General features: G+C 39.6%; 1 protein-coding gene across 2 annotated transcripts in view; it reads left to right on the top strand.

Moving 5' to 3' along the window:
* LOC126163187 (ATP-binding cassette sub-family C member 4-like) overlaps positions 1-25,912 on the top strand; it is a 310,113-nt gene that overhangs the window by 182,947 nt on the left and 101,254 nt on the right. For both annotated transcript variants that reach the window (XM_049920140.1, XM_049920139.1), the window contains exons 10-11: positions 13,100-13,386; positions 15,388-15,571. In XM_049920140.1, coding sequence (XP_049776097.1) covers positions 13,100-13,386; positions 15,388-15,571 — 471 coding nt within the window. The remainder of the gene's footprint in view (positions 1-13,099; positions 13,387-15,387; positions 15,572-25,912) is intronic.

Below are 25,912 nucleotides of genomic sequence, written 5' to 3'. Positions count from 1 at the left end.
TGAATGTTCACATAATAATTTAGCTGTCCCATATGATGGGATACTCAACTTTAATATCCTCAGGGGGTTTTGCTTGAGAAAGTCCTAGAATTTGGTGTCACTGTTGTACTAATTATTAAATAAAACGCAGAGAATATCATTTTTCTTGCCGTGTACTTGGGCTGATTGTCATGTACATTGGTGGAATATACATTGGTCATTTGACAGCTTCTGAAAGACTCTCACAAAAGCAACTTCCGAAAGACAATGATGCAGACTGACTTTGTAACTCATGCACCTCTTCCTTTTATGGGACTGTGGATATGAACCGTAATATATGTAATAAACAGTTCCCAAGTTTTCTATATACACATATATTTTACCATAAATACTGATCCACTTGAAAACTGCATGAAGTACGAAGGCAAACTGAATTAAACATGGCAGCTTGTCAGAGCAGTTAATATTCCAAAGACTGTAATTTGTGTGGTCGATGTAACCTATTGACGACATACAGCCCCCCCCCCCCCCCCCCCTCCCACAGTATGGAGTATGGCCTATGAGACCCGAGAGGGGGTTGTGTGGGTGTCAGTATCAGTGTGAGTGGTATGAGGCAGCAGGCACACGACCGGAAGCTCCATCTCCATCGGGTCGGCGTGCGAAGGTGCGGAAGGTGGCTGCCGGTCCAACTCGTAATCCGAAAACCTGCGGGTGGGAATGATGCGTAGGCCGACTCGGGAGTAACAGTATAGGAGAGGAGGTGGTGTGTGACTGTGCCTTCCCCGAATGCAGACTGAGCCGTCCGAAGAAATGAAAGCTCGAACACGTGACGGGTCGCACTCTTGTGGGAAAGACAAGCTGTGCACTATCTTGACGTTGAGTTCCTTGGTGAGGTCAGGTCTGTGCTGTTGGTGAGCAGTAAAAGCTCATGATTATCTAACACCATAATCAACATGTTGTCGACGCGGTCAGGTAGTACATTGCAGCGCAAAATTAAGGACGGGGCGTCTGCGTCTCTAGTACCTGTAATGTCTTCAAAACCTATGATTGGGGATGATGATGACATGCCTGAGGAACCCGCGAACTGCGGTGGTGAATCGTTGGGCGGAGAAAACCCAACCATAGGTTGAATGGACTCATTAGCGGGTTTGTCAGAAGAACAGCTGCTCGCGGAGTCTGACTGGGACGGCAGAGAGGGGTCAGACTATGAAGGCAGGCTTGAGCCTGTGTAGAGAAACAGTTTGTGGGCGATCTTTTATCGTGATGTCGAATGTCGTCTCGCCCCTCTGGAGTACTTAGAAGGGGCCGAGGTAAGGGGGTTGTAAGTGTTGTCTGACAGAGTCGCCGCTGAGCATGATGTGTGAGCAAGAGCTGAATGCAGTTGGCACGTAAGTGTCAGGTGGGGAATGGCTGACAGATGGGTGTAGACCAGATGTTGCTTAAATTCAAGGAAATAGTATCGGCAACAATTGAGAGATTTATACCAAATAAGTTAACAAACGACGGAGCTCATCCTCCTCGATATGCAAAACAGGTTAAAACACTGTTGCAAAAACAACGAAACAAACATGCCAAATTTAAACAGACACAGAATCCTAAAGATTGGCAATCTTTTACAGAAGCTTGAGATTTAGCATGGACTTCCATGTGAGATGCTTATAACAGTTTTCACAACGAAACTTTGTCTCCAAACCTGGCAGAAAATCCAAAGAGATTCTGGTCCTATGTGAAGTATGTTATTGGCAAGAGACAATCAATGCCTTCTCTGCGCGATAGCAATGGAGATAGTATTAAAGACAGTGCTGCCAAAGCAGAGTTACTAAAGTCAGCCTTCCGAAATGCCTTCACAAAAGAAGACGAAGTAAATATTTCAGTATTCGAATCGAGAACAACTGCCAACATGAGTTACGTAGAAGTATATATCCTCGGTGTAGTGAAGCAACATAATCACTTAATAGAAGCAACACTTCTGGTCCAGACTGTATACCAATGAGGTTCCTTTCAGAGTATGCTGATGCATTAGCCCCATACTTAATAATCATATAGAACCGTTCATTCGACGAAAGACCCATACCCAGAGACTGGAAAGTTGCTCAGGTCACACCAATATTCAAGAAATGTAGTAGGAGTAATCCACTAAATTACAGGCCCAAATCATTAATGTCGATATGCAGCAGGATTTTGGAACATATATTGTGTTCAAACATTATGAATTACCTCAAAGAAAACTGTCTATCGACACACAGTCAACATGGGTTTAGAAAACATCGTTTCTGTGAAACACAACTAGCTCTTTATTCACATGAAATGTTGAGTGCTATTGACAAGGGATTTCAGCTCAATTCCATATTTCTAGATTTCCAGAAGGCTTTTGACGCTGTACCACACAAGTGGCTCGTAGTGAAAGTGCACGCTTGTGGAATATCATCTCAGTTATGTGAATGGATTTATGATTTCCTGTCAGAGAGGTCACAGTTCATAGTAATTGATGGAAAGTCATCGAGTAAAACAGAAGTGATTCCAGGCGTTCCCCAAGATATTGTTATAGGCCCTTTGCTGTTCCTTATCTACACTCCTGGAAATTGAAATAAGAACATCGTGAATTCATTGTCCCAGGAAGGGGAAACTTTATTGACACATTCCTGGGGTCAGATACATCACATGATCACACTGACAGAACCACAGGCACATAGACACAGGCAACAGAGCATGCACAATGTCGGCACTAGTACAGTGTATATCCACCTTTCGCAGCAATGCAGGCTGCTATTCTCCCATGGAGACGATCGTAGAGATGCTGGATGTAGTCCTGTGGAATGGCTTGCCATGCCATTTCCACCTGGCGCCTCAGTTAGACCAGCGTTCGTGCTGGACGTGCAGACCGCGTGAGACGACGCTACATCCAGTCCCAAACATGCTCAATGGGGGACAGATCCGGAGATCTTGCTGGCCAGGATAGTTGACTTACACCTTCTAGAGCACGTTGGGTGGCACGGGATACATGCGGACGTGCATTGTCCTGTTGGAACAGCAAGTTCCCTTGCCGGTCTAGGAATGGTAGAACGATGGGTTCGATGACGGTTTGGATGTACCGTGCACTATTCAGTGTCCCCTCGACGATCACCAGTGGTGTACGGCCAGTGTAGGAGATCGCTCCCCACACCATGATGCCGAGTGTTGGCCCTGTGTGCCTCGGTCGTATGCAGTCCTGATTGTGGCGCTCACCTGCACGGCGCCAAACACGCATACGACCATCATTGGCACCAAGGCAGAAGCGACTCTCATCGCTGAAGACGACACGTCTCCATTCGTCCCTCCATTCACGCCTGTCGCGACACCACTGGAGGCGGGCTGCACGATGTTGGGGCGTGAGTGGAAGACGGCCTAACGGTGTGCGGGACCATAGCCCAGCTTCATGGAGACGGTTGCGAATGGTCCTCGCCGATACCCCAGGAGCAACAGTGTCCCTAATTTGCTGGGAAGTGGCGGTGCGGTCCCCTACGGCACTGCGTAGGATCCTACGGTCTTGGCGTGCATCCGTGCGTCGCTGCGGTCCGGTCCCAGGTCGACGGGCACGTGCACCTTCCGCCGACCACTGGCGACAACATCGATGTACTGTGGAGACCTCACGCCCCACGTGTTGAGCAATTCGGCGCTACGTCCACCCGGCCTCTCGCATGCCTACTATACGCCCTCGCTCAAAGTCCGTCAACTGCACATACGGTTCACGTCCACGCTGTCGCGGCATGCTACCAGTGTTAAAGACTGCGATGGAGCTCCGTATGCCACGGCAAAGTGGCTGACACTGACGTCGGCGGTGCACAAATGCTGCGAGCTAGCGCCATTCGACGGCCAACACCACGGTTCCTGGTGTGTCCGCTGTGCCGTGCATGTGATCATTGCTTGTACAGCCCTCTCGCAGTGTCCAGAGCAAGTATGGTGGGTCTGACACACCGGTGTCAATGTGTTCTTTTTTCCATTTCCAGGAGTGTATATAAACGATTTGGGAGACAATCTGAGCGGCCATTTTGGGTTGTTTGCAGATGACGCTGTCGTTTATCGATTAAATAAATCATCAGAAGATAAAAAAAATTTGCAAAACGATTTAGAAAAGATATCTCAATGGTGCGAAAATTGGCAGTTGACCCTAAATAATAAAAAGTGTGAGATCATCCACATGAGTGCTTTGGTTACATGGTAAATCATTCTAATCTAAAAGCTATGAATCCAACTAAATACCTAGGTATTACAATTACGAACAAGTTAAATTGGCAGGAAGACATAGAAAATGTTGTGGGGGAAGGCTAACCAAAGACTCCGTTTTACTGGCAGGACAGTTAGAAAATGTAACATATCTTCTATGGAGACTGCCTACACTACGCGTGTACATCCTATTTTAGAATACTGCTGTGCTGTGTGGGATCCTTACCAGGTAGAACTGATGGAGTACATCAAAAAAGTTCAAAGAATGGCAGCATGTTTTGTATTATCGCGAAATATGGGAGAGGGTGTCACAGAAATGATACAGGATTTGGGGTGGACATCATTAAAAGAAAGGTGTTTTTTGTTGTGACGGACTCTTCTCACGAAATTCCAATCACCAACTTTCTCATCCGAATGTGAAAATATTTTGTTGACACTGACCTACATAGATTGAAATGCTCACCAAGATAAAATAAGGGAAATTAGAGCACGTACGGAAAGATACAGGTGTTCGCTCTTTCCGCGCACTATACAAGATTGGAATAATAGAGAATTGTGAAGGTGGTTTGATGAACCCTCTGCCAGGCACTTAAATGTGATTTGCAGAGTATCCATGTAGATGTAGATAATCAATACATCAAACTACGCAACACAACATTTCCACTGTATCATGAGGGTTATTGAAGGACTATTATTGGTTATTATCTGTGTTATTGTTTCCATGGCATGTAAATGTGACTTCAGCAAAAAATAATATTGACAGAATATCATCACAACCGATGTTTGACCAATGCTAAAATTCCAGTTTTACAGCTCTTTCTCCTGTATGAATATGAAGTTAAAGTGTAGGACAAGAAGTACAACCTTTCTGCATGTAATGTACAACATACACGTCTGCCATTGATCTCCAGGTCCACCCTGGATTCCACCCAAATGTGCATACGCGTACCATGGCACCCACAAAGAATGGTGTGATTCATGAATGTCCTATGAGGAAATACATGGAGGAGGTCACTGGGATTCAACCATTGTTTGGTATGGAACTGTTTAGTGCTGAAGATGATTTAGCAGATGTGAAGGCTTTCAGCTTTTGCACCTCAAGGGTGTGACCAAACCATAATGGCAGTCCATTTGGGGGTGGATGGAAAGGGTATGTGGTAAGATGTTTAATACTATTGTTGGTCAAAACCTTCAGAAACTGTCCAATGCAAACTGTGGCCTGTTGTCAGTGATCAACGTGCAGGACGAACCTTCTGTTGCAAAGATCTACACCAGGGCTCCCACTGCTGCTGCTGTTGTTGGCTGCTGGAGATGGATGGCATTTAAGGGAAGTGGGGGAAGAAGTCGATGATGATAAGCCACATGCACCCCAGGAAAGTGCCTGTGAAGCTGTCATGAACTCAGTCCAGTGGCTGTGTCAATTCAGGCCACAGTAAGAAGGACTCGGGTGGGGCTGGTTGGTGTGCCTGGTAAACTGTACACTGTTGCACAACCTGCTCAACATTGTTGCCCATATGGGGCAGTGGACATAGCTGTGTGCCAGTTTCTTCATTGTGGAATTCCTCTTGTGGGATTGGTGCATGAGCTGCAGCATCCAACATTGCTGGGGGGACAGCACCAGCACCTGTCCTGGCATCTTCCATAAAGATGGTGTGACCAGTGAAATAAACATTGAAGGCCAGTTGGATCTGCACCAGAAAGTGTGGGAGGCCAATATGATCAGACATATTGCAGGACCTGTTAATGAAACTGGTCGCACCTAGTTGTCGTTGCACTGTCCAAGGAATTTGATAGGGAACTCATCAAGTGATCGCTCCAGTTGGCTATCTAACTGAAAACAAAATATTTCCTGACTGTAAAATTCAGGATCTGGACTCATCAAGTCTTAAGGTAGCACACCCATTTTGGAATGCTAAGCACAAATGCAATAATAAATGGATTATTGAAATTCAACCAAGTAGGGACCCATCGATGAAGGTAGTGCATCATATGCTCTGTCAGTTTAACCGTGGGTCCAAAAAGTGATTTATCATCAGAGACAAAATGAAATTTTCAGTCATACAAAAAAATGCATGATATAACAAGGAAAAAATCCATTTTTGACAATATAATGTAACTGGATAGATAAAAAATCTACTCAACAAGCAGCAGCAGAACACACACATAAAAGGAGGCTATGATTGGACAAGCTCTTGTAGCCATTGGCTCCTTCTTCAGGCAGAAGAGTTGAGTGAGTGGCTACTTCCTCAGGCAAAAGGGTTGAGCCCAATTGTAACCTTCTTTTATGTGTGTGTTCTGCCACTGCTTGGTGAGTAGATTTTTATCTATCCAATTAAAAAAAATGCATGATGTATGTTTACAAAATGTCATGGCCAACACTTCTATTTCAATCTGCGAGTACTGGTGGAGTAAGTTCCTTTGACATAAATGCGATTGGCATCTCCTTTCTATTCACTTAACTTATGAGAGAGAACAGCCCATATGGTATGTGGAGATGTGTCTATGGACAGCTGATTTTAACTCTGATTTCGCTCTGTGGATTATTATTGAAAAGATACACCTTTCTTATGGAGACAATTTAACAGCTGGGATGCATAGTAGTTCACTTTTCCTAGATACGTGCAGATGATTAATGGATTTAGACACAGGCACATCCTGAATTGTAGTAGTAGTAGCTTTATTCATCCATAGAACTCTTTTTACAAGGATATAGGATATTTGAAAGTATTTACAAGTTTAGACCAATTTAAAGTAAGCTAGTTCGTATACACATGCATTTATAGACATCTAGTTAGAGCCAATCATTAGATTTACACTTGGTACACAATACTTTTTTTACAAATAACTTATTAAATAATGTAATGCCACACTGTTCAGTCATATCTCACTACCAGTCACTGCACACACTACACACACATTGTTTCATAACACATCGCTCACTACACACACAAACAGAAACACACACTGGTGATCTCTGGACCATTTTATGTACCGCAACTTCCCATTTGCTATCCTGAAAAACTGAGTCAGCATTCCTCTATAATGAATGAGATGTTGAGCTCAGAAACAGGAAGAGGTGTTAGTATTGTGCTGTGCACAGCTTGGGGATAAGTTTTTCTAGAAAAGGAAAAAAAAATGTAGTGTGAAGATGTTATGTGGAAAGTTGGATGTTTTATAATCATTATTATTATTTATTTGTATAACTTTTTTTTACCAAAGCCCTACTCTGTTTTATCTAAGTAGTCCTTCAATGTATAAGATGTATTGCATAACAAGTACTTTTTAGCTGCCATTTTAAATAAGTGTATTTTTATAATTTCTTTAATCTCTTTTGGTAATTTATTGTACAGTTTTATACCTTGGTAGAAAATGCTGTTTTGAGTTGTATGTTTATTTTTTCTTGGTAAATGTTAGTTGAGTCTAGCCCTTGTTCCATGGTCATGGACAGAGCTGTTTGTGCAGTAATTACCAATGTTATTTTTGATGTGTACAACTGACTGGTAAATGTATTCGCATGGAGCAGTTAAAATCCCCAGTATTTTTGAACAGATCTTTACAACGAGCTTGACTAGTATTTTTGGTTATTATTCTTATGGATCTTTTCTGGAGTTTGAAAATTGTGTTCATATTTTGTGCATTTGTTCCCCAGAAAAGAATGCCATAGCTAAGAATTGAGTGTACATATGAATAGTATGTAACTAAAAGACACTGCATGTTACACACTGATGATAGTATTCTAAGGGCATAACATGCTGATGACGTTCTGTTTGCAAGTACCTTTGTGTGTTCACACCACTTCAACTGAGAATCAATATTCATTCCTAGAAAATTTGCATTTGTTACACAGTCTACAAGGGTGCCATCTACATTTAATTTAACTTGTCATTTTCCGTCTTCAAACTGAAATTCATGGCATTAGTATTCTTTACCTTTCTTAAGCAAAGCTACATTTCTTGCCTGATTTAACTGCTCTGGAAGTGTCCCTGATGTGAGGGAATCATTTATTATACTTGTTAAGGAGTCTTGTATAATCTCTATGTATTGTTTCAGTACACACATTGGTACTTCATGTAAGCCTACTGACCTTTTTATTTTTTAGTTTTTGAAAAGTTTTTTTGACTTCATACTCTGTGGTTGGAAGTAACATCATGGTATTTAGTGCAACATTATTTACAGGAGTTATATTTGTTTGGGGGAATTTTTGCTGTAACTTCTCCGCAATACTTGAAAAATGCTCATTTACATAGTTTGCTAAGTGCTGTGGATCATTTATTACTTTATCCCCCTCCCTTAGCAGTATGTTGTTCTGCATTTGTTTGCTTCTCCCCATTTTATTTTTTATAACATCCCAGACTGCTTTGCTTTTATTCTCTGTATTTTATATTATTTTGTCATTAAATGACTTTTTTGCAGCAATCACCGCCTTCCTATGGATCTTTTTGTATCTGTGATAGAAATTTACGAATTCTGGATCATTGTGACTCTTTTTCATGGAACTGAGTTATTTAAGTGTTTGGGAGGACTTCTTAATATCTGTTGTTATCCATCTGCTTTTGTGAGATGTTGATACGGACATGTATACTTTTTGAAATGCCTTTTCAAAGTTCAATTTCAACAATGTGGAGAATTTGGAGAATTTCATATTCACATTGATTTCCTTATACACTTCATCCCAACTATGTTTTCCTACTTCTTTTGAAAAATCTATTGATTTCTGATAGATGTCATTTGTAGGCTTGTAGTTTAGGGAATTATTTGATGCCTGATTTTACTGTTGTTATTTGACAGAGGTGGTCTGATAGTCCGAGATCTTTTACTGCTTCATCATATTTATCCCTGTCCATATTTGTGGCCACATGATGCAGTCACTGTACTAATCCTTGTTGCACTCTTGACCAATAGCCTTTACATATTCTGTGGTTTGCAGAAGGCCCTTTTTGCTGATGATATAAACTAAATAAATGAGCAAATGTTGAAAGAAGATGCATCTTAAAAGTTACACTTAAGTCCTTTATGTGCAAAGGCCACAAAAGCCACTTGGATATTATGTTTGTCTGTTGTGCGGCTAGTGCCCAGAATATGAATAAGGTAATTTACTCAATACAGAATTGTGGCAAAACTCTGTTACACAAATCTCTGGAATATGGCGAGGGCACTAGCCAGGCCGAAAGGCAATCTGTTGTATTGGTGTAGTGCAAATTACTTGGTCAAGACCAATATCTCCAGTGATTCTTTATCGAGATGCACTTACAAACATGCCGTTGTGCGAACAATTTTGTAGAATAGCTTACTAACAGAAATTTTAGGAAAGAGTTCATCTAAATTAGTTTAGGGTTAAGAATCAGTGTCTGCTTGATTGTAGCGTTCATGTTTCCTTCCCAACAATCTTAACCTCATACTTAGTGTTCAGTGGAATGAGGTGGGCTTTGCAAAATCCTGGGCTTGCTGTTGGCTTTAAGACAGTATGCGACTGAAAAGCAACTGCTTTCCCTAAACCAGAAATTAAGTAAAAAAATGTCAATGACAGCATAAGTTACTGATGAGCTGATGGAGTGTATTAAAAACGTGATAAAAATCCAAGAGCAGAATATGCATCAAGGTCAAATATATTCTCAACCAACAGATTCACAGTGACCAAACATGACAATGTTTTAAAAGCCTGGTGATAAGTGACCATCTGTTGCATATGACTTAGAAGTGGCACCTTCAGCCCACAACTTTGTTTGCTTTGTACTGAGCAAGGTACCTTGCACACTCTGGGTGGTTTATCACTGAAACTGATACACTGGTATCTAAAGAAAAGTCACTGGAATGTATTGCACTGTTGCATACAGCAAAATTTTATGTGGCAACAATATATAACCACTGCCTGAAATATTATTAATGTGCATCAAATGGTACCACTGCTTGGTGCCTGCTGTGCTGTGGCACGCCTCTGCAATGTGACACTCACAATATTCATCCTTATAATGTGGACATTCCTGGTTGGGATGTGAAGAAAAACAACCTAGACAACTTGGAAACAAAGTTATCACCATGAACACCACCTGCTACTAGCTTATGGTTGTAGAGAATGCAGCTAGACGGTTGCTGCTGAACGGAACATATTCACTATTTTAGAGTTTATGGCAGCATCTCACTGCACTGTATCATTACAGCTCTGGACCACCTGGGAAATATCAAAGATGCTGACAAATTTGGTTGCACTGCTTGCAATATTTCAAATTCATTCAGAATTGGTAGCACTTGAGATAGGGAGGGATCTGATTAACTTAAATCTTGTATGAGGATCTCGTCATCTGGGGCTAAGTGAGTCATTATATCACAAATTAAAGTTTCTGTTTATGAGTGATCTCATTCAAACATAAATTTGCGAATATACTGAACCCCTGCAATTCCACAAACCAAGCTGCATAACTGCAGTGTATGACCTGCATTGTCGTAAGAATCCTAGCTCCATTGCTGGATGAGCACAACATTACACATATTGATATGTTTGTACAGTTAATTTGCACCTCTGATGTGGGTACAAAAATAGTATGCACTTTATTCATCTGATCAAAATGCCTGCATCATAACTACTTGAAGAGGTATAATTTTGTATACTAATGACCAACACATATCAACATATGTGAAAAATAAAAGTTTGACATCAGGGCCATCTGTGTCAGCCAGATAACTTAATGAATGGAAGACAAAAGGCCTGCACAAAAGGCTTTTGTCTACGAACTAACTAGTGAAGGGATTTTAAAGAATGGCAGAAATATGATAGCATCATATTCAAGCAGAATCGATGCAGGGTCCACCATGAAGTTGAAGATGTAGATGAAAATGATAATGATGGTTGGAAAATTTCACTAGTGTCCTGTTGTAGACTACATCTTCACAGTGTAATGTTCCAAAATGAATGAACGGAGAAAAGTATTTCATCTCTCACATAAATATAAAACGAGAATAATTTCTTAAAAGGCACCATTTTTTCAAACCAGCACTTTTTCTGCCAAATCTATTCTGCTTAGGTGCTCTCTAACCAAAGATTATTCAAACTTTATTACTGACAGTTAATTGCCGATGTAGCATACTAAAGAATTATATTATGAAAAGGATAATTGCTACTCACTATACAGCGGAGGTGCCGAGTCGCAGACAGGTACAACGAAAAGTAAGCTATCAGCCAACAGGGCCTTTGTCGAACATAGACAACACACACACACACACACACACACACACACACACAGCAGTACTCTGGATTTGTTTGTAGGTAACACCCTCAAAGGAGATGTAATTGTGGACAAGGATATGGTTGGTCATGGCGGCTAGGAAGAAGGTTGTTGGTTTGGAACCATTGGAGCATTGGGAAAGGTAGTGCTCAATAGCAGTAAGGCCATGGGTATTAGGGATGTTAGTGTAAAGGGATGTGGCATTAATGGTGACCACATGGTGCCCTGCTCATCACATCTGCTTTTCTGAATAGTGCAACAGGAACCCCCCTGCAATACATCCTACATTCCTGTTATCCTCCTAGCCTCAACTTTCATTAGTCATTGTTCTCATCCATCTATCCCCTTTCCTGTTTCCATTCCAGCACTACACAGCCCTTTATTTCACCAACTCACCCAGTATTTTTATTTCTTCCATTTTCCGCTAGCCTGCCTCCACCCCTCCCCCATCCTCCGTCTAACTTCCCCACTGTACCTAACTGCCGTACTCTCCATCTTGTCCCTGCACACTCCCACTAGCAGCACTTTACTGTCCCCTACCCCTACCCTGCTATACCTCCCCCTCCCCTCCCCAGCCTCCTCCTTACCCTTACCCAACTGCCTCTCCCATCATGCACTGCTGCTCGCAATCTAGCTCCAGCTGCCAGAGACCATGGTCATGTGTGTGTGTGAGTTGCATTTGTGTGTGTGTGTGTGTGTGTGTGTGTGTGTGTGTGTGTGTATGTGTGTGTGTGTGTCTGTGTTACCTATATTCGACAAATGCCTTGTTTGCTGATAGCTTACTTTCTGGCAGTCTTTTTGTTGTGCCTATCATCCAAACAGCATCTCTGCTATATGGTGAATAGGAACTATACTTTTCATGGTATTGTTACATTCAATCCTGGATTTTCCATTGTTTTTTTGAAGAAGTGTTTACAGTTACTTTTCTGTGTCAATGTAAAGTTGCAAAGAGACAGAAGGAGAAATTTTAAGTACTTAAACTTGAAAAGAAGTGTTCTTAGAGTTTGGAACTTTTAGTCCTTTCCTTAGATAAGGCTGGAAACGAAGGGCACATCATTCAGACACCACATTGAGAGGGACCCGACTGTTGTGAAGTTGATGCAAAACCGTGATAAAGGAGAAGGTGTCAAACAGAGTAAAAGTACAGAGATATTGCATTGATAAGCATTGTCAAGAGATGATAGAAGAATAGAGTGGGAAGTAAACATAAATTAAAGGAGAAGAGAAATGAAAAGAGGAATGAATAGCAGAAGAGGAAAACAAAAAGAATGCGCAGCTTTGTATATTGGACTGGCCACCACTGAAGTATGTGAGCATTTAAATGCACACAAAAGAATGGTCCACCTTCAGGAGACCAGCAATCAGCTCTTGTAACACATCATTGTCATGGACTTAATGTCTACTAACAATCCCCACTTTGTTCTCACGGGTAGATTTTTGTTATTTACTCAGTTGTTTACTCTGGTTTGAATTAACCAATGATGGATTTGGAGAAAGTTCTAGTGGATGGTTGCATGCTATATTGACGTGCATTTTAATCTATTCTACCATAAAAGTACTCATGCATGGTATGATTTAAAGAGTGTGGTACAGGATAAATGAAATAAATATGAGCCACGGCTTTAATGAAGTTGTTCGTATCAAGGAAAAAGAGAAAAAGAAATGGCTTTCATAATGTTATCTTCTTATTGTTTCAGAGCTCACTACTTCATGTTCTTCTCCGAGAACTTCCTCTAACTTCAGGATCAATAACAACAGACAGAAAAATTTCATATGCTTCTCAGGATGCTTGGTTGTTTGTTGGAACAGTACGTCAGAATATCTTGTTTGGACAGCCATATGATCACAGAAAGTATAAAGAGGTAATAAAAGCATGTGCACTGAAAAGGGATTTTGAACTATTTCCAAATGGTGATAAAACTCTTGTTGGTGAAAGAGGTGTCTCTCTAAGTGGTGGTCAGAGAGCGCGAATAAATCTTGCAAGGTAAAAGCAATCATGCATTTATCATTCTTAATCCTGCAACTTTACATTTAGATACATACTGAGTTTGGAAGTAAGATAGCTGTAAGAGTAGTAAAATACAGGGTGAGCAAAATAAAATTGGACCAGGAAATATGTATAAAAGTGGCAGGGAACTGAGCTTTGTTCATCAAAAGGAGAAGTATCCATCATTGCAAATGCTGACAACTGTGATTTATATGCATTGGTTGCTGTCACATGTCTGCATTTGCATATCTTCCACATGCTCTGTGCCAAGTACTTTGTTGTGTCATTATCTTTGACTGATTGATAGGAACAGATATTTTTAGTGACCAGGTGAATATATCACAAAATAGTGTGTGTGATAAAACATTGTGTAGGAATAAACTTATCATGGAGACATTGGGTCTCAAATTTATCTTCGATAAGAATACATGCAACAGTAATAAATTAAAACTTGTGCTGAGGCTGGGACTTGAACCTGGGTCTCCTGTTTACTAGGCCAATGTGTTATCCACTACAGCACCCTGGCATTGGGGCCAACATCACTGCATTGATGATCAGTCTTTATCAAATGAAATGTTGAGACTCAATATGTCTCCAGGACAATGTTATTCCATCAGGTCAACAGATCACCTACATGTGAGGTACAGGTAGGATTTCTCCATTATGTACAAAGCTGGGGTGCTATATTGGAGAGCCTCAGCAATAATGATGATTTCAGAATGGAAATGTCAGGGTGGGCTGAGGTGTGAACTGAAGTTTATACTAGGGAGGGTATTGGACTAGGGTAGTTTGTGTAGCTGTGTTAGCCACAGTGCCAGGATGATGTAGTGGATAACATATCTGCCCAGTAACCAGAAAACCTGAGTTCAGGTCTTGGCCTTGGCACAAGATTAATTCATTACTTCAGCTTGTATCCTTATCAGAAACAATATGTGTTCATCCTTAAGTGTTACGTGAAGCACAATTCGTGAACAAACTGTGCAGAGATGTTTGTACAAGAGTTCAAGACTAGACATGCTTTGGCAAAGTTTACAACATAAAACTTAGTGGAAAATGACATGAAATGGGCTCTGTTGAGAATAAAAACCAGAACTTTACAAAAAGAGTTTGAACATAAGAAAATGTTGCTTGGATCTAGTTGCAAATATTTTATGGTTCAGTTTTATTTCATTCACCCTTTATACTTCAACATTAAAAGATGTAAGCTACACAACTTATTTTATATTTCACTTAAAAAATAGGAATAATACATAAACTCAGAATAAAATTTAGAGCAGAATATGAAAGAAATTAACTTTGATTCTGAAACTACTGTGAAACTCTACAAATAGGGGCCTGTTTACCCCTCATACTAACTGATATCCTCAACTCTTGAATCTAAAGAACCTGAAAATTTGCAGGAGTGGCTTATAACATGGTTTTTAATTTTATTTTGGATTACATCTGTTGGAAGCTTGATGAAAACCTCATAGGAGGTAGGACTGTACCAATTTTTGTCACATTCCCTGTGTACCAACCAATTTCAGACTTTTTAAGGTCTAAAATGTAGCTATTACATGTTGTTCTTGATCCAGTGAAGGCAAGACATCTAAATATGCAATACATATGCATATACTGAATATTTCGAATTTTCAGCATGATTTTCATTCAGTTCCTCCCACATATCATACACTTTTTGTGCTCTGAAGCTCTGAATGACTTATCTTCTATTTGAAACATATATCAGTATTTAATAACATTCTTCTATTTACAAAATCTATCACCTTTCCAATCTTTTCCTTCTTTTTCTTACTTTTCTTAATTTTACAAGAAAGAAAACATCTCATATTTCAGTGGAATATTTTGAATATTTTGTTATCTCAGCCCATCCTTCAAAGTTTTCACATATATCATCATTTTTAATCTATGATTAACAACTGTCTGTCGTAGCATTTAGAAAGTATTCAGTTACTATGTAACACAGCTAACTGAACAACATTTATTCATTGTGTTTTGCAGGGCAGTCTACAGAGATGCAGATATATATTTACTAGATGATCCTCTGTCTGCTGTTGATGCACATGTTGGTAAACATCTGTTTCAAGAATGTATCAATGGTTATTTATGTAGAAAGACACGAATTTTAGTCACTCATCAACTGCAATATCTCAAGGATGCTGATTTGATTGTTATTCTCAACAATGTGAGTTCAACATTTGAACCAATGTATTGGTGCTGTTACAAATGATAAGAATGATGATGTATGTAATTTTTGCAGCAATGTTTTCCACACAATCTTGATAATTGCTTTTGTGCAATTTCGGCATATCACTCAGTGTGTTAGTCTCCTGCCATTACATAATTTAACTGTAAGTCAGTACTCTTAGAATAAGTGTAGCAGTATTGAATTAGAGTAGTGCCAACATGTTAAAGAACAATAAGTCAGTGTTATGCACAAATCACACCAGATCACACCATACAGCAGGCTGAGGCAGTTTCAGTCTGAATTCATTGCATATTCACAGAATTTGGTATAGAGTTTCAAAATTTCTGCCTAACAAAATTAATACTGTGCAGAATTTCACTTATAATGAGTGAGCTTTCTCACAAATCATACACAAAATACTGATGATGAGCAGCATCAATGTAGATCAACAATCAGCTATTGTAGGAACCTCAGATTGGCAGCCCTGCAGCCAGGCGACTAGCGCGAGGTTTGGTGTTCTCGTAAAGATAAGTTATTTTAGATTATAAAACATATAGATTAGTACTGATTACGTGGTAAATAAGTGTATTAGTGTGCCGTTTAAGTGTACCATTAAAGGTTTCATTTTTCTTTACGTAATATAGCAGAAAACGCAAAAAGACCGTACAGTCGTATTTTCTGTTTACGTTCTGCTGCAGCAAATCTATAGAATTTCGTTTAGTTGTTCCTTGCTCTCTCCAGCAATTTAACTTAGCGTACCTCTTCATTATTTAACTAGCATTTCCGGAAAGTAGCGTAAAGTTTAACTTGTTGTTTCAGAAACTTTACACTTTTGTTTTTGTTTACACACAGTTGCGTATAGGCCAAATTTGTGTAACCATATTTTCGTGTTTATCTGTAATTTAACTGACTTATTCTTAATAAATTATTACGTTTATCATGAGTGAAAAGTGCTTGACTTGCCGTAGAATTGTTAGGTCGGGGCTTTGGTGTGATGGGTGCTGTAGTTTTTTCCATGTGGGTGACTGTAGTGGCGTGGGAATAGGGGAAGTAAATGAGACTCATCAGTGGTTTTGTAGGATTTGTAGTAGAGATAGGAAGATACTGGAACAGGAGGGGAAAATTGCTGCCCTTCAGGCTGAGTTAGACAAGGCCAGGGGAGATCTTGACAGGTTAAGGAGGGAGAAGGGTAAAGAGAGGTGGGAAGTGGCAACAGGCAACAGGAGGAACAGGCCTAGAACTTTGTCTGACAGCTTTATGGTGAATGTGGAAAATAGATTTGACCTGTTGCTTCAATTAGAAGCTGGTGAGCCTCAAGCAGTTACAGGTGTAGACAGGGCACAACAAACTTTCAGCAGCAAATTGAAAAGTAAGAATGTAGGGAAATCAGTAAAGAGAAAGAAAGTGTTGTTGTTAGGTAGTTCCCATGGAAGAGGTGTTGGCCAACTCTTGCAGGATGAACTAGGATCAGAATACCAGGTCACCAATTTTTTTAAACCTAGTGCTGGTCTGGAGCAGGTGACAGAGGATTTAGGATCACTTTGCAAAGATTTCACTAAGGAAGACACCGTGGTTATAGTGGGTGGGGCAGGTAACAGTATTGACAGAGATCCTGGGTACAGCATAGAGTGTGACCTGGCGAAGATTGCATCAGCATCGAGGCATACCAGTGTTGAGTTTGTATCTGTTCTTGGGCGCCATGACCGACCTCATTTGAACTCTTCTGTCAAGAGAGTTAATTTGGAGCTGGAACGGCTGCTCATGTCGGGTGCGGGGCCACACATTGGTGTGGTTCATGTTGATTCTATCAGTAGGTGGGATTATACTAGGCATGGCCTTCACCTCAACAGGAAGGGGAAGGGTAAATTGGCTGGGGAAATAGCAGGAAAGTTAAAGGGGGGAGGCACTGTCGTGAGTGGTAAAATACCAGTGGTTATAGGATTCAGAAAAGACCCTTTTTTAGGGTAGGGAGGACAGATAGAAAACAAATTTTAAGAGAGGTTAGAACTGAGACAAACCTTCAGTTTGAGAAAGAAATCAAAAAACATAATTCCAGCTTATTACATCAACATAAACAGCCATTGGTTAAGAATTTTCAACTGTCAGCAGATATTTTAACTCCACCCAATTTTAACTCAGTCAATGTGAAATGTCAGCTATCTTTATTGCATCAAAATATTCGAGGACTGAGAAATAAAATTAATGAATTAACTATCTGCATAGATGAATTAGAGTCTTCAAACCCAGCTGACATAATCTGCCTCTCTGAACATCATGTGACCACTGGTATAGAACTTTTAAGTGTTACAGGGTTTAGGTTAGCATCTCACTTTTGTAGATCAGAAATGGAGAAAGGAGGAGTTGCCACATTCATCAGGAACTGTCATAAATTTAAGAACATAGACATTCATAAATTTTGCCTAGAACAGCATATGGAAGCATGTGCAACAGAATTAGATTTTCACAAAAAATCTTTCATAATATTAAGTGTATATCGAGCACCTGCAGGTAACTTTAATCTGTTTGTAAACCACCTTGAAGCTGTACTGGCCCATTTAACAATCAAAAACAAAGAAATAGTGGTTGCTGGTGATTTCAATGTAGATTTCCTTAAAGACTCTCCCAATAAGAACTTATTTGAGTTAGTAACACTATCATTCAACTTAATTCCCACAGTAAAGTTCCCCACTAGGATAGCCACTTGCTCACAAACAGCCATTGATAATATCTTTATAGAAAAGTCCAATGAACAAAATTATATTACAAAACCAATAGTCAATGGCCTCTCAGACCATGACATGCAGTTCCTTGTGTTAAATGTTAATACTGAACAGGATATAAAATCTGTTAAATCTGAGCTCAAGAGGGTAATCAGTAAGCCAAAAATTGATTATTTTAGGACACTCCTCAGAGACATTCACTGGACTGATGTTTACAGTGCTCATGGCATGAATGAAAAATATAACATTTTTGCTAATAAAGTGCTTACCTTATTTGAACACTGCTTTCCCCCAAAACTTACCAAGGTTAGAGCAAAGTCTACAAAGAAGCCATGGATTACTCGAGGAATAGGGGTATCTTGTAAAACAAAAAGAAAACTGTATCTGTCAATCCGAAACATTTCCAATGTTGATGCTATAGCACATTATAAGAAATACTGCAAAATATTAAAGACTGTAATACGGATGTCAAAGCAAATATATTACAAGGAAAAGATAGTCATATCAGATAACAAAATAAAGACAATATGGGATATAGTGAAGGAGGAGACTGGTAGAACCAGACATGAAGAGGAACAAATAGCATTAAGAGTAAATGATACATTGGTGACAGATGTGTATAGTGTTGCATAACTTTTTAACAAACATTTTATAACTGTTACTGAAAAGATGGGGTTGTCAGGTTCGGTAGATGCTGCTATGGATTACCTTAGACCAGACATTTCAAGTAACTTCCATAATATGAATTTGACCCTCACTACCCCAACAGAAATAATGTCCATCATAAAATCTTTAAAATCAAAAACATCTAGTGGGTATGATGAAATATCAACAAAGTTAATTAAAGAATGTGATTCTGAGCTAAGTAACATATTAAGCTATCTGTGTAACCAGTCGTTTATCAGTGGAATATTTCCTGAGTGGCTGAAATATGCTGAAGTTAAGCCACTGTTTAAGAAGGGAGATAAAGAAATAGCATCAAATTTCCGTCCAATTTCACTGTTGCCAGCATTCTCAAAAATTTTCGAAAAAGTAATGTACAGCCATCTTTATAACCATCTTATCTCAAATAACATACTGTCAAAGTCACAGTTTGGATTTTTAAAAGGTTCTGATATTGAGAAGGCTATCTTCACTTTCAGTGAAAATGTGCTTAATTCATTAGACAAAAAATTGCAGGCAACTGGTATATTTTGTGATCTGTCAAAGGCATTTGACTGTGTAAATCACAATATCCTTTTAAGTAAACTAGAATATTATAGTGTAACAGGAAATGCTGCAAAATGGTTCAAATCTTATATCTCTGGCAGGAAACAAAGGGTGTTATTAGGAAAGAGACATGTATCAAGCTATCAGGCATCATCCAACTGGGAACTAATTACATGTGGGGTCCCACAAGGTTCCATTTTGGGGCCCTTACTTTTTCTTGTGTATATCAATGACCTTTCATCAGTAACATTACCAGATGCCAAGTTTGTTTTGTTTGCTGATGATACAAACATTGCAATAAATAGCAAATCAAGTGTAGTCTTAGAAAGATCAGCCAATAAAATATTTGTGGACATTAATCACTGGTTCCTAGCCAATTCTTTGTCACTAAACTTTGAAAAAACACACTACATGCAGTTCAGAACTTGTAAGGGGTGTCCCAAGAGTATATGTCTAACATACGATGACAAGAAGATAGAAGAAGTGGACAGTGTTAAATTCTTGGGATTACAGCTTGATAATAAATTCAACTGGGAGGAGCACACCACAGAACTGCTGAAGCGTCTTAACAAATCTCTGTTTGCAATGCGAATTTTGTCAGACATAGGGGATATAAAAATGAAAAAGCTGGCATACTATGCTTACTTTCATTCCATAATGTCATATGGGATTATTTTTTGGGGTAATTCATCAAGCCAAGCTAAAGTTTTCCGGGCACAAAAACGTGCAGTAAGAATTATATGTGGTGTGAACTCAAGAACATCCTGCAGGAGCTTGTTTAGGGAACTAGGGATACTGACTACAGCTTCCCAATATATTTATTCCTTAATGAAATTTGTCATTAAAAATATATCACTTTTTCAAACCAACAGCTCAATTCATGGAATCAATACTAGAAATAAGAATAATCTTTACAAGGATTTAAAGTCACTTAGTCTTGTACAAAAAGGTGTGCATTATTCAGGAACACACATTTTCAATAACTTGCCAGCAGCCATAAAAAGCTTAACAACCAATGAAATTCAGTTTAAAAGAAGCCTAAAGGATTTATTGGTGGCCAACTCCTTCTACTCTATTGATGAATTTCTTAGTAAAACCAACTGATTTGTATATAAGTACAACATAACTTCTGCACAATTTCAGTGCAGTAATGTGTTCACTGAAAATTTGTGTGTGTGTGTGAGTGTGTGTGTGTGTGTGTGTGTGTGTGTGTGTGTGTGTAAGTATAATCTAACTTCTGCACCATTTCAGTGCAGTAATGTGTTCATTGTAAATAAGTATTACAGTAGTTGTATTACATGTTTATTACCTTATAAATAAATAAAAAAACTTTTTTATTTTAAATTCAGTGCATTAGTATTTGTAAAATGACTCTTAGTGTTCATTAAAAAATGACGATCATTCCACTTGGGACCTGTGGAATGGTACATTAGCTTATTTGTTTTAGTTGTAAATATTTGTCATGTGTTTTTGTTTTTCTGACATGTTCCACATCCTGGAGGACCTCCTCACTACGGATCAATTGGAATGAAAATAAATCTAATCTAATCTATTACATTTGCCCATCATTCTGGAGTTGCATTTTGCATTACCATTAATGGAATAAGTTAGTAGGTATAATACCACATGTGACCTATATATACATACTGTTAATGTACAGGTTTCTATAAATCAAGAATGATCTCTAAAGATAAATTGTAGAAAAGTTTACAAAATATCTATCTGAAGAGACAACATGTACACAATTTCTCACATGATGAGAGACATAATGCAGGGGAAGAGCCATCTTCTGCACTCATTTCATTCTTTGTATTTCAGTGGAATTTTCCATTAATGTAACAGTCATAAGATAAGACAGAAAAACAACTGTATAAGTATTCAGTGTCAAGTCAGTGACAGAAAGAGACATATCTGATAATACTGACTCTCTCTGTCTCTTTGTGTATGAGAGAGAGAGAGAGGTTCTCAGACAGATTATTAGTCACTCATTTAAATGAGCATGCTGGTCGCATTGGGTTACTGTAGATTGTGAAGAACTGGCATGAGGCAGAAAGGAGCAAATGTAACTGGCCATGCTATGATCTCTCTGTGAATTAAGTTGAACAGTTTGTTAGTGTTTCAAAGTGTCTACAGAGAATGGTATACCACTCACAGCCACATAATGCATTGTCAGAGCACTGGCTGTAAAAAGATCTTAAGTGAATAGGACTGGAAGTGAGTGTCACCTCAGTTTCAAATCCAACAGGAAGTGCTGTTGTCAATGGATGCAGGTCCATCTCACCCAGATTCCTATTGAACATTTCAATAAGAAATGCAAGCAGTGGGAATTTGGAGTTGCAAACATGCAAAGGCCATTTCTCACAGCAGCACACAAGGTTGCATATCTTCAGTGGGCCAAACAACACATACACTCAACAACCGAGCTAGGTTAATAATTGGCTCCTTTTACCGACCCCCCGACTCAGCAGCATTAGTGGCAGAACAACTGAGAGAAAATTTGGAATACATTTCACATAAATTTTCTCAGCATGTTATGGTCTTAGGTGGAGATTTCAATTTACCAGATATAGACTGGGACACTCAGATGTTTAGGACGGGTGGTAGGGACAGAGCATCGAGTGACATTATACTGAGTGCACTATCTGAAAATTACCTCGAGCAATTAAACAGAGAACCGACTCGTGGAGATAACATCTTGGACCTACTGATAACAAACAGACCCGAACTTTTCGACTCTGTATGTGCAGAACAGGGAATCAGTGATCATAAGGCCGTTGCAGCATCCCTGAATATGGAAGTTAATAGGAATATAAAAAAAGGGAGGAAGGTTTATCTGTTTAGCAAGAGTAATAGAAGGCAGATTTCAGACTACCTAACAGATCAAAACGAAAATTTCTGTTCCGACACTGACAATGTTGAGTGTTTATGGAAAAAGTTCAAGGCAATCGTAAAATGCGTTTTAGACAGGTACGTGCCGAGTAAAACTGTGAGGGACGGGAAAAACCCACCTTGGTACAACAACAAAGTTAGGAAACTACTGCGAAAGCAAAGAGAGCTTCACTCCAAGTTTAAATGCAGCCAAAACCTCTCAGACAAACAGAAGCTAAACGATGTCAAAGTTAGCGTAAGGAGGGCTTTGCGTGAAGCGTTCAGTGAATTCGAAAGTAAAATACTAGGTACCGACCTGACAGAAAATCCTAGGAAGTTCTGGTCTTACGTTAAATCAGTAAGTGGCTCGAAACATCATGTCCAGACACTCCGGGATGATGATGGCATTGAAACAGAGGATGACAAGCGTAAAGCTGAAATACTAAACACCTTTTTCCAAAGCTGTTTCACAGAGGAAGACCGCACTGCAGTTCCTTCTCTAAATCCTCGCACCAACGAAAAAATGGCTGACATCGAAATAAGTGTCCAAGGAATAGAAAAGCAACTGGAATCACTCAACAGAGGAAAGTCCACTGGACCTGACGGGATACCAATTCGATTCTACACAGAGTACGCGAAAGAACTTGCCCCCCTTCTAACAGCCGTGTACCGCAAGTCTCTAGAGGAACAGAAGGTTCCAAATGATTGGAAAAGAGCACAGGTAGTCCCAGTCTTCAAGAAGGGTCGTCGAGCAGATGCGCAAAACTATAGACCTATATCTCTGACGTCGATCTGTTGTAGAATTTTAGAACATGTGTTTTGCTCGAGTATCATGTCGTTTTTGGAAACTCAGAATCTACTATGTAGGAATCAACATGGATTCCGGAAACAGCGATCGTGTGAAACCCAACTCGCTTTATTTGTTCATGAGACCCAGAAAATATTAGATACAGGCTCCCAGGTAGATGCTATTTTTCTTGACTTCCGGAAGGCGTTCGATACAGTTCCGCACTGTCGCCTGATAAACAAAGTAAGAGCCTACGGAATATCAGACCAGCTGTGTGGCTGGATTGAAGAGTTTTTAGCAAACAGAACACAGCATGTTGTTATCAACGGAGAGACGTCTACAGACATTAAAGTAACCTCTGGCGTGCCACAGGGGAGTGTTATGGGACCATTGCTTTTCACAATATATATAAATGACCTAGTAGATAGTGTCAGAAGATCCATGCAGCTTTTCGCAGATGATGCTGTAGTATACAGAGAGGTTGCAGCATTAGAAAATTGTAGCGAAATGCAGGAAGATCTGCAGCGGATAGGCACTTGGTGCAGGGAGTGGCAACTGACCCTTAACATAGACAAATGTAATGTATTGAGAATACATAGAAAGAAGGATCCTTTATTGTATGATTATATGATAGTGGAACAAACACTGGTAGCAGTTACTTCTGTAAAATATCTGGGAGTATGCGTGCGGAACGATTTGAAGTGGAATGATCATATAAAATTAATTGTTGGTAAGGCGGGTACCAGGTTGAGGTTCATTGGGAGAGTCCTTAGAAAATGTAGTCCATCAACAAAGGAGGTGGCTTACAAAACACTCGTTCGACTTATACTTGAGTATTGCTCATCAGTGTGGGATCTGTACCAGATCGGGTTGACGGAGGAGATAGAGAACATCCAAAGGAGAGCGGCGCGTTTCGTCACAGGGTTATTTGGTAACCGTGATAGCGTTACGGAGATGTTTAACAAACTCAAGTGGCAGACTCTGCAAGAGAGGCGCTCTGCATCGCGGTGTAGCTTGCTCGCCAAGTTTCGAGAGGGTGCGTTTCTGGATGAGGTATCGAATATATTGCTTCCCCCTACTTATACCTCCCGAGGAGATCACGAAAGTAAAATTAGAGAGATTAGAGCGCGCACAGAGGCTTTCAGATAGTCGTTCTTCCCGTGAACCATACGCGACTGGAACAGGAAAGGGAGATAATGACAGTGGCACGTAAAGTGCCCTCCGCCACACACCGTTGGGTGGCTTGCGGAGTATAAATGTAGATGTAGATGTAGACATTAGATAGTAGCCTACTGGAGGCCTTTAGTATCGTCTTACAAACCACAGTGTGGTCTGATGAGTCACAGTGTTGCCTGTTTTTCAAATAATGAATGATCTCAAGTGCACCAAAGACTCAGTGAGCCATTTGACCCTTATTGTGCAGATGGATGTAATTCAGGCCAGAGTAGTTTTTCTGATGCTTGTCATAGCATGCCTTGGGCCTGGTCCATCAAGTGTGACCAAGTGTTACTCATTCTTCTGCACTTTCATGATGTGTAAGCGGTGGAGGTTCCTGTCTCCAAGACCACAACAGCCACATTCACTAGGCTGATGTGTATTCCTGGTTTGACGAACTCTCATGCTTCCTGTTACAGCCTGACTGGCCTGATAAATTGTGCAATGTTAATACCATAGAAAAGTATGGGACTGTTTGGAACAGCAGGTGAAATGTAGGAATCAATATCACCTCCATTTGCTTGAGTTACAAGATCTGATCATCACTATGTGGCTTCAGTTTTATACGCCATACCTGAATAAACTTATGGACTACATTGCCTACATGTTTCTGTTGTGTTTCCAGTTGATATTTTCACTATTCTGTAATCTCATTGATTATTTGTGTAAATTTAAAGCAGCACTACATCGCCTACATGTTTCTTAGTTCCCCATGGAAATTGTTTGTATTCTCTGTATGTGAAGTTACTATATTCATCAATGAACAATTTTGTGTACATTTTTTTAAATGGCAGTCCATTGCCTATTTTTTTCTCCAAACTACATATTTCTTAAGAAAAATGACTTGTCCTATATCATGTGTACTTTGTACAATATGTGATCCACAGGATAAATAAATAAATACAAATACAAATACAAATACTCTCTTCCATGCCACACTGATACAATTATCAAGGCTAGAGATGTAGTTACATGATACAGGCCCTAAGTCTCCTGTTTGTTATATAGTGAGCATATATGCAGTAGACAAAGTTTCTAAATAACAGTTCACAAGTTCAGAAATACACTCAAGTATATACAGACAACATTTTAATGACTAACCAATCTTCCATCAAATAGCCAATTACACTTATTTGTGAGATAACTGTAAAATGTTTTCTTTTGTGCAATCAAATACCTTAGCCAGACACAGGCACTTCCAGTTGGTGACACTTTGTCATTTTAATATCTTATTACTAGCTGACAAACCTGGCATTGTCCAGGTATTCATTTTGCCAGTGTTTGCAGTCTAATATCAAAAACATTTCATTTCCATATATTCATGAAAACACCTTTGAAATTATGAAAGAGTCATATAAAGAAATATGCATAATGTACAAATGTATAAGTACAGCTGCTTCACATGTCTACTACTCAACATTTTTAAACGTCTTTGTGGTAGCGCCTCTTCGTAGCTCTATAGGTGAATATTGTTTTTGCCTACAGCTGTTTGTGCTTTGCAGTTGAAAGCTGTCAAAAGCACTGCCAGGCATCAGGGAT

This window comes from Schistocerca cancellata, chromosome 2 (assembly GCF_023864275.1).
Source record: "Schistocerca cancellata isolate TAMUIC-IGC-003103 chromosome 2, iqSchCanc2.1, whole genome shotgun sequence".
NCBI classification, from domain to species: Eukaryota; Metazoa; Arthropoda; class Insecta; order Orthoptera; family Acrididae; genus Schistocerca; species Schistocerca cancellata.
This window is presented reverse-complemented; position numbering and strand designations above follow the sequence as displayed.